Source organism: Callorhinus ursinus, unplaced genomic scaffold (assembly GCF_003265705.2).
Source record: "Callorhinus ursinus isolate GAN/ISIS: 27379988/994484 unplaced genomic scaffold, GSC_fseal_2.0 scaffold9, whole genome shotgun sequence".
NCBI lineage: Eukaryota > Metazoa > Chordata > Mammalia > Carnivora > Otariidae > Callorhinus > Callorhinus ursinus.
Window position 1 is genome coordinate 37,429,334 of NW_027397071.1, and position 10,292 is coordinate 37,439,625.

General features: G+C 41.2%; 1 protein-coding gene across 3 annotated transcripts in view; it reads right to left on the reverse strand.

The window, feature by feature from the left end:
* The window catches only part of AK5 (adenylate kinase 5), a 233,892-nt gene that overhangs the window by 109,520 nt on the left and 114,080 nt on the right, over nucleotides 1-10,292 (reverse strand). For all 3 annotated transcript variants that reach the window (XM_073896487.1, XM_025871956.2, XM_073896488.1), the window contains exon 7: nucleotides 4,550-4,640. In XM_073896487.1, coding sequence (XP_073752588.1) covers nucleotides 4,550-4,640 — 91 coding nt within the window. The remainder of the gene's footprint in view (nucleotides 1-4,549; nucleotides 4,641-10,292) is intronic.

A 10,292-nucleotide genomic window follows, 5' to 3' on the forward strand; every position in this document is an offset into this window, starting at 1 on the left:
TGAAAATGGCACCTTTAATAATAGTCTAAGTTTGACATACAGAAGAAGGAGGTAAATATAGATATATGTATACATTTTTGCCTTCTTTCATTGAACAATTTAATGCATAAAACGCCTGCAATGATCTCGTTACTCAAAAGGGACAGCAAAATTAGGGCATTTTGTAAAAGTGATAGTATGGCTTTCACTTGTCCCTATTTTGAATTTCTCAATTTCTTTCAGATTTAAAAATATTCTTTCTATAGATACAGAGCTGAAATAGAATCCCCCAGGGAACACTCAGCGTCACCTGTTTCAGATGTAGAATGGTCTTCAGAAAGATTCTTTTTAGGTTGTCTCCCTAAATTTAAGAGGGAAGATGATACAAATTAGCTTAAGAGGTACTGGAAGGCTAACCATATTGCTTTCTGGGGCAATGTTACAGACTTTTCTCCTCCTTGTGGATCTTTAATCTGAAGTTTTAGGAAGGTCCTCCTCTCACTTGGAGTACCAAATAGAGGGGCACTCCAGCAAGGCAGGGCTTCTTGGGCAGTGAAGGGCATCAGTAGATAAAGCTCCTCTCACATATCATTTGCATCCTCTGAGGAAGGCAGGCTCTCCCTTGTGCTGTCTCTTCTGCTCAACTGTAAACAGCTTTAGGTGGTGTTGTATTTCATCTCTAAATTTAAGAACAATACTTAGAAATTCTATGCATTTGATACATACATGCTGAATGACTGAAAAACGAATAAAAGGACATATACATTTTGCTTTTGCAAATCTTGATCTTCTCCATTCACTTCACAAACATGAAATTCCTCCTGAGTGCCTCAGGCATCAGGCACGGAGAGCCCAGCTCTTATTCCAACAGACATGGAAAGTGTTAGTAACAGTTTGCATTAGAATTCCTTTGAAGAGCATTGCATTTCTTTGGAAAAATACCCGGATGGTATTTGGGACTAGAAGATGAGCTTCTCAAGGAATCTGGTGTTGGAACTGTTCGGGGTGAGCCGGGCAGGAGTGATTTTCCAGTTACTCCATGACAGGGGAGGGAGTAGTAGTAGTAGTCTGGGATGGAGGCTGAGAACACCTCCTGAGGAAAATCACATTTAAACTGAGATGCAAAATAGGATCCAGCTGGGTGAAGGAGGATCTAGGGGGTGAGAGAGTAAAGAGGATGCACATAGGAGGGGGGGAGGGGCAGAGATACCAAGTAACTTGTGCAAATGGCCAGAGGCAGGGAGGTGCTTGAGACATCCAAGGAGCTGGAGGAAGCCAGTGGGGTGTCGGGGGTGGGGGGAGGAGATGCTGGGGCAGGAGGAGGACCACTGCAGCAAAGCTAAGGGTATTTCTGTCATGCTAAGGACTTTGGTGCTCAGCCTGCAGGGAAGTCATTGAAGGTTTTGCTTTGTTTCGTTTTATCCAGGAGGAAGGGTGGTCAGAGCTGCATTGGATGAGGAGCTCTATGGCAGCAACATGATTCAGAACAGATGGGAGAGGCTAGGGATGAAGTAAGAGACCAGGGATGAGGTAAAAGGCCCGGAAAGAATGACAAAGGCCTGACGAGTGCAGCGAGGATAAAGAACAGGGACTGCACTCCCAAGGTGTCCTTGAGGAATGACGACTGGCGTGGGCCCTGAGGATAGGGACATTTTTGCCTGGCTCCCTTAATAGAGAAAAACTACCTGATCTCACTGAGAAGGTGGAATCTATAAACAAATACAGGAAGCAGAGAGCGGGGCAATGGTTACCATGGCACAGGCAGGTGGGCGATATGGGAGATGTTGGCCAAAGGGTACAAAGTTGCAGTTACGCAGGATGAGTAAATCTAGGGATGTAATGTACAGCCTGATGACTGTAGTTAATAACACTGTATTAAGTGCTAGAAATTTGCCAAGAGAATATATTTCGGGTGCTCTCCTTACACAGAGAAAAATGGTGACTAGGTGAAGGGAAGATAAATTAATTAGCTTAATTGTAGTAGTCCTTCCACTATGTATATGCCTGCTAGATCATCATGATGCACATCTTAAATATATACAATTTTTATTTAAAAAATTTAAAAGAAGAATGGAAAGCCATTCGCATGGAGGTGATATGGGAACTGTGGGGTAGGCGAGATTCTGCAAAGAGAGGGTCCAGAGAGAAGGGAAGAGTAGAGGGACAAAACCTGGGGGCTGACAATTCACAGAGCAGTGGCCACGGACATGGCTCGTTTAACTGGGTGAGTCAGCAACCTTTACAAGCCTGGAGGTTTCACCCACAGATGCAGGCTTCCGTTTTCTCTTGAAAGAAAGATCCAGCAATGACTGGCCCATTCTTTAATGGCAGCAATAGCATGGGGCTTCGAAGTGGCTGCCTCCTGTAAGGGAGGCATGGTGTGCGTCCGGTTTACTACAGTCCCTCCCTTGCTCACGCCATCAACCGAGGGCTGTTATAGATAGAACAGGCTTATTTTAAGGCTGGAACAGGACTCAGCTTTCAGGGCTCTGAGGCATGGAGGGGAGCTCCTGGGAGCTGAGGCTGTGAGCGTCTAGACTCCTCTGTTCAGAAGTCTGGAGGTAGAGAGAGGAAAGACGAGGCCTGCGGAAGCCTCTGCTACGGGGAGGGGCCATGCACGCTGAGCACACAGCACCTGCCATTAGGCAGTTTACCGACTAGCACAGAAGCTAACTCAGCCACGCCACTGCAGGATGAGGCCACCTTGGAGAAATGCCACTACAGAGCCACAAAGTACAGTGTCAAGTGTTCTAAAGAAGGCCGCTTAGAAGACGTGGAGAAAAAGGAGCCCTTGTGCACTGTTGAATGCAAACTGCTGCAGCCACTGTGGAAAACAGCATGGAGCGTCCTCAAAAAATTAAAAATAGAACTACCATATCATCCACTACTGGGTATTTACTCCAAGAATACAGAACCACTAATTTGAAAAGATATATGCACCCTTATGTTTATTGCTGCATTATGCACAATAGCCAAATTAGGGAAGCAGCCCAGGTGTCCATCGACAGATGAACGGATAAAGATGTTGTATGTGTGTACAATGCAGTATTATTCAACCATAAAAAAAGAATGAAATCTTGCCCTTTGCAGCAACATGGATGGATCTAGAGAGCATAATGCTAAGTGAAATAAGTCAGTTGGAGAAAGACAAATGCCATACGATTTCACTCACATGTGGAATTTAAGAAACAAAACAAATGAACAAAGAAGAAAAAGAGAGACAAACCAAGAAACAGACGCTTAAGCATAGAGAACAAACTGACGGTTACCAGAGGGGAGGTGGGTGGGGGATGGGTGCAAGAGGTGAAGGGGATTAAGAGCACACTTATCATGATGAGCTCCGAGTAATGTACAGAATTACTGAATCTCTCTATTTTGCACTGATACTAATTCACACTGTATGTTAACTATACTGGAATTAAAATAAAAAAAATAAATAAAATAAATAAAAAACAACACAAGGGGCAGCTTAAATCAGCTCCTCCACTCCACTGTCTTAGCGAACTGAGGACACCTAGCAGTTAGATATTTGTTGTTAGAGGTCTAAGTAAATGTTCTAAATAAAAGATTGACTTATGAAGAACAGGTGTCATAGCATTTTCCAGAGCAGCAGCACCCAGGTTTATGTGATCGTACATGCTTCTCAGTATTCCAGCTTTCCCCGCAGTAGGCCCTTTTATTCTAACTATCACTGGAAAGCCAGACAGGTGAGTTTACACTGTTATCTGTGCTCGGTGGGGCTGCCCAGAGAGACTACATCCTTGCCTTTCTTTTTATTCTGCCTCTCTTAGGGTGCTTTCTTTCTTAGGGTGCTTCAAATCAAATATGGTTAAACATTATAAGTGTTGAGCTTTTTTCTTTACAGCTCAGAACTTTTTTGGTCTTTACCCACTGAGGCCATTACTGAGAAGAAAGGTCAGGACTGGGACGAAGGTTTGAGAGTCACCCACATGGAACTGAGAGTTGAGACCACGGAGGGACCATGAGTTGACCAGAGTCAGAGAGTCAAAGAGAGTGAGAAAAGGGTCAAGAACAGAACTGTGAGTACTGCCTACGGAAGGGTGTGTGATAGCCCCGCACTATCACAACGTCAAACTTCTAGGGGTGAGTGCTTAGGAAGGGAAGGCGCAGAGCCAAAATGGGAGCTGTGGGTTGAGATAAGAGTAGCCATCTGACGGAAGGGGAGGCTTTTCCTAAGGGGGCGAGGCAGAGACAAGTATGAGTTAAGGAGTCCTGGAGGAACTGTAACTTTTAATTGTTGCACAACGAATGGGCTAGATTCGTTTTTTTCAATTATAGTCACATAGGTCCTATGTTACGTTGGGACTGCCTGCTAATTTACAAGGACAATGACTGAAGGACAAGCATTACCTGTAAGGGCCAGATGGAGAGCACTTCTTTCCCATTTTGTTTTGTACCTTTATTTTTAAACCAGGAAGTGTAAAGCTCTGAGGACAGCGTCATCCTTAAAACCTTACAGCGGATTGTTGTGCTCTGACATGACTATAGAACTCCAGACACTTGGCAGGTGGTCAGGCGGGACTGGGGCCCGAAGGACACAGACACTTACCTGCTGCAGCTTCTTTGTTTGGAAACAACTTGCTGTCAACTGCCAGGCTGATGTCATAGAACACCTCATCCTCGTCTCGGTCAGCGTCCAACTGGGCGAAGTCAGGACAGACGAGTTGGGAACAAGAAAAGACATAAATTAGTTCACTCCCAGATACAATGAGCATGCATCACACAACTGTATCTCTAATGAAGCAGGTCAACAGGAATTAAAGCACTTGAGTCTTTTTTTTTTTAAAGATTTTATTTATTTATTCATGAGAGACAGAGAGATAGAGGCAGAGGGAGAAGCAGGCTCCCAAGGAGCAGGGAGCCCGACGTGGGACTCGATCCCAGGACCCTGGGATCATGACCTGAGCCGAAGGCAGATGCCCAACCATCTGAGCCACCCAGGCACCCAAAGCACTTGAGTCTTAAGCAGACCCTCAGAGAGTTTTTCGGCCTAGACCATGTAACAAACAGAGAAGGATATTGGGGAATAAGTGTACAGTCACTCACTTATGGTTAAGAAAAATGTGTAGAATTTTCTTAATTTGTAAAGTACGCTTTGGAAAAAGTGGGAGTTGAAATTTACCTTGTGCCTTCTGGCTCTTAGGGTTTTTGTTTTTAATTAAAAAGAACCATGAAAATACGTAGTTCTGAACAACAGGGGGGGAAATTTTCCAATGTACTGTTAAAAAAAGAAAGAGCTCCCAAACCAAATTTTAGTTACTATTCTAGATACTATAGATACTATACAAATGGAGGTAGTCGGTAGACACTATAGACTTAGATGTAAAAAAAAATACAGATTTAAGTATTTTACCATTCTTTAAAATTTACAAAAATTTAAATATTAAAAAATGTGGTTATATTTATAAATCCTCCATGTCCCAAGTTGTGCAGTGGTTTTTTTTTTTTTAAATACGTGCTTGTCTCTTTAGTTTTTAAAAACTAAAGCTTTGCTGAGTTATAATCAACATTTAATAAACTGTATACATTTAAAGTGTACAAACGGTAAGTTTTTTTTTTTTTAAAGATTTTATTTATTTATTTGAGAGGGAGAGAATGAGAGACAGAGAGCACAAGAGGGAAGAGGGTCAGAGGGAGAAGCAGACTTCCTGCTGAGCAGGGAGCCCAATGTGGGACTCGATCCCTGGACTCCAGGATCATGACCTGAGCCGAAGGCAGTCGCTTAACCAACTGAGCCACCCAGGCGCCCCCAAACGGTAAGTTTTGACATCTATGTCTGTATACCTGTGAAACCATCATGAAAATCAAAATAGTGAACATAACTATCACCCTCAAAAGTGTCCTTGTGCCCCTTGGGGATGAATTCCATCCTCCTGCCCCCCTACCTAGTACTCATTGATCCTACATTTCTCTAACTATAGATTATTTTGCATACTCTAGAATTTCATATAAAAGGATTTATACAGCATGCAATCTTTTTTGTCTGGATTCTTTCACTCAGCTCAGTTATTTTGAGATTCATCAATGTTGTAGCCATCATTCATCCATTTTCATTGCTGAGTAGTATTCTACTGTTTGGATACACTGTTAATCTCAGCCTGGATATCTTTCAGTTCAGGCATTATAGTTTTCATCTCTAGACATTTGATTTGAATCTTTAAAAAAATCTATGTCTCTATTTAAGGTTTTGAATATCTGAAATGCAATTATAACTTTTAACATCCTTTGCAAATTCTAACATCTGGTGTTTCTTTGCACGTTTGGTAGTGTTTATTGGATGCCAGGCATCATCATTTTGACTGTGTTGGGTGTTAGTTATTTTTGTATTCCTATAAATATTCTTGAGCTTTGTTCTGGAATGCAATTTAGTTACTTGGAAACAACGTGATCCTTTCAGATTTTGATTTTAAACCTTGTTGGGCTGACCAAAAAATTGCTAGAACTGATATACAAATTCAGTAAAGTTGCAGGATACAAAATCAACATACAGAAATCTGTTGCATTTCTATACACCAATAATGAAGCAGCAGAAAGAGAAATCAAGGAATCGATCCCATTTATAATTGCATCAAAAGCCATAAGATACCTAGGAATAAACCTAACCAAAGAGGTAAAAGATCTCTACTATGAAAACTGTAATGCACTGATGAAAGACATTAAAGATGACACAAGGAAATGGAAAAACATTCCATGCTCATGGACTGGAAGAACAAATATTGTTAAAATGTCTATATTACCCAAAGCAATCTACACATTTAATGCAATCCCTATCAAAATATCAGCATTTTTCATAGCTAGAACAAGTCTAAAATTTGTATGGAACGACAAAAGATCCCAAATAGCCAAAGCAATCCTGAAAAAGCAAAGCAAACCTGGAAGCATTGCAATTCTGGACTTCAAGTTATATTACAAAGCTGTAGTGATCAAGACAGTGTGGTACTGGCAGAAAAACAGACACATAGATCAATGGAACAGAATAGGAAACCCAGAAATGAACCCACAACTATACGGGCAATTAATCTTCAACAAAGTAAGAAAGAATATCTAATGGAACAAAGACAGTCTCTTCAACAAATGGTGTTGGGACACTGGACAGCGACATGCAGAAGAATGAAACTGGACCACTTTCTTATACCATACACAAAAATAAATTCAAAATGAATGAAAGACCTAAATGTGAGACAGGAAACCATTAAAATCCTAGAGGACAACACAGGCAGTAACCACTTTGACATCAACTGTAGTAACTTCTTACAAGATATGTCTCCTGAGGCAAGGAAAACAAAAGCAAAAATAAACTATCAGGACTTCATCAAAATAAAAAGCTTCTGCACAGTAAGAGAAGCAATCAACAAAACTAAAAGGCAACCTACAGAATGGAAGAAGATATTTGCAATTGACATATCTGATAAAGGATTAGTATCCAAAATATATAAAAAACTTATCAAAATCAATACCCCAAAAAATAATCCAGAAGCAGAAGACATGAACAGACATTTTTCCAAAGACTATCCAAAGCCATCTGGATGGATAACAGACACACTAAAAGATGCTCATCATCACTCATCCTCAGGGAAATAGAAATCAAAACTACAATGAGATATTACCTCAAACCAGTCAGAATGGTTAAAATTAACAACACAGGAAACTTTTAACAGGTATTGGTGAGGATGTAGAGAAAGGGGAACCCTCCTACACTGTTGGTGGGAATGCAAACCGGTACAGCCACTCTGGAGAATAGTATGGAGGTTCCTCAAAAAGTTAAAAATAGAGCTATACCCTATGATCCAGCAATTGCACTACTAGGTATTCACCCGAAGGATACAAAATTACTGATTTGAAGAGGTACATGCACTCCAATGTTTATAGCAGCATTATTAACAATAGCCAAATTATAAAAAGATCCCAAATGTCTACTGACTAAGGAATTGATAAAAAAGATGTAGTATTGGGGTGCCTGGGTGGCTCAGTCGGTTAAGAGTCTGCCTTCGGTTCAGGTCATGATTCCAGGGTCCTGGGATTGAGCCGCCCTGTTTCGGGCTCCCTGCTCAGCGGGGAGTCTGCTTCTCCCTCCCTTTGCTCCTCTCCCTGCTTGTGCTCTCTCTCTCTCTCAAATAAATAAATAAAAACTTTAAAAAAGATGTGAGATATATATACATATCTCTCTCTCTCACACACACACACATATATATAATGGAATATTACTCAGCCATGAAAAAGAATGAAATCTTGCAATTTGCAACAATGTATCTGGAGCTAGAGTGTATTATGCTAAGTGAAAAAAGTCAGTCAGAGAAAGACATATACCATATGATTTCACTCATCCGTGGAATTTAAGAAACAAAATAAATCAACCTAGGGGGAAAAAAAGAAAGGCAAACCAAGAAACAGACTCTTAATTATAGAGAACAAACTGATGGGTACCAGAAGGGGGGGGGGATGCATGAGAGCACTTGTGTTAAGGAAGGCGCTTGTTGGGAAGAGCACCAGGTGATGTATGTGAGTGAGGAATCACTAAATTCTACACCGAACACTAGTGTTGCACTGTATGTTAACTAACTGGAATTTAAATAAAAACTTGAAAAAAAAAAGATCTGTTGGGTTGGACCAGAGCAGTGTTTAGTGTACGACCAATTATTCCCCACTGTGGAGGCAAGACTCTTCAAAGTACTCTACCAAGTACCTTGTGAATTAAGAGCTTTTCCAGTCTGGCTGGTAGAAAAAGGCACTCTTCCAAGCCTGGTGTAGCACCAGTTAATCCTTCTGGGTGGTTTTCTCTCAGCTTCAGGTAGTTCGCTCAGATGCATGCACTGCTTAGCACCCGGCTGGATGAGGGGAACCCTCGCCAGATCTCCGGAGTGCTCTCTCCATGTTGCTCACATCTCTGGTGCTCTGTCCTCTGACCTCTGGTCACCTTGGTCTCTTAGACTCGCAGCTCTGTCTGCCCAACCCATGCGGTCCCGCCATCGCCACAAGGCTTCCTTCTTCCTGCCCAGGACTTGGGAAGTCTCCAGCAGTAAGAACGATCCTCGGGCTCACTACATCTGTTTCCTGTCTCTCAAGGAATCACCTCATTGCTTGATGTAAGGTATCTTGAAAATTGTTTTTTTTTAAATACATTTTTTTCTTTTCCTTTTGTCTGTTTGTTTCATGTGGGAGGGAAATTCCAGTCTCTTTTATTCCATCTTGGTGAGAAGTCTCAATTCTTTAGCTTTTAACCTTAATTATTATCTTGAAGATATTGAAGAAGATTTAAGGGATTTACCCCTTTATATTCTCCTACTGAAGCGTTTCATCAGTCTTAGTGAGGAAAATTTTGGAAGCCTAAATTAGAAAGTTATTTCTTTCCCTCCTCTTAAGGTTAAAGCACATCTGAATGGTGCTTCAAAGTGCTTTCACCATGTCGCATCACCCCATAGGAAAGGTGAGGCAGATAGTTTTCTTTCTATTTTACAGGTGAGGAGATATCTACCTAGAGACTTTCTTAGGTCAAGCAGCTATAAGCAGAGCTAGGACTTGAATTCAGGATGACTGACACTTTCCATCCTACAGATACCATCGCAGTAAGACAGATATAGTCCCTTCTGCTCAAATGAGTGTTAACACAGCCCCTTTTATCTAAAAGCAAGATAAGAAAAGCAGCTGGTGGTTAGGGCAGATACAAGGAGACCATGAAGTCACATTTAGTGCCATCTTGATGCACTGTTTCTTATACCCATACATACTATGGCTGGTTGGTTCTTTCAAAATATTTATTAGCTATCCTCAGTAAAGAGTAATGTACTAAAGAAGGATTTTGCTTTTATTTTTTCTTGGACTTTTGAGATATGGGTGGCAGCACTGTCATTTTATAAATAAAAGAGCATAAGTTTATGTTTTAGCTTGGGATCCCTAAAAAACAGAGCCTAAGGCAAAACATAGGTTAACAATTTATTGGAGGGTGTGTGTGTGTGTGTGTGTGTGTGTGTGTGTGTGTGTGTGTGTGTAAACCCAGGGCAGTAAATGTGAGGTAAAAAGGCAAAGAAAAAAGGAAAAAAAGAAAAGGCAAAGAAAAAAGGAAAACAGATGTAAGGTAGCACATTCCTGGACTGGCCGCAGCTTCACAAGAAAATAGAGCTGGTAGCTTGGTCTCTAGAAAGGTTAAATGGACCCTTTACATCTCAGAAGAGTCTGACAGGAGGTGGGGACAGGAGAGGTATTTATATGCTGGTTCTTTTCAGTTTCCTGTCTTTCTTTCTTTCTCTTTCTTTTTCTTTTTCTTTCTTTCTTTCTTTCTTTCTTTCTTTCTTTCT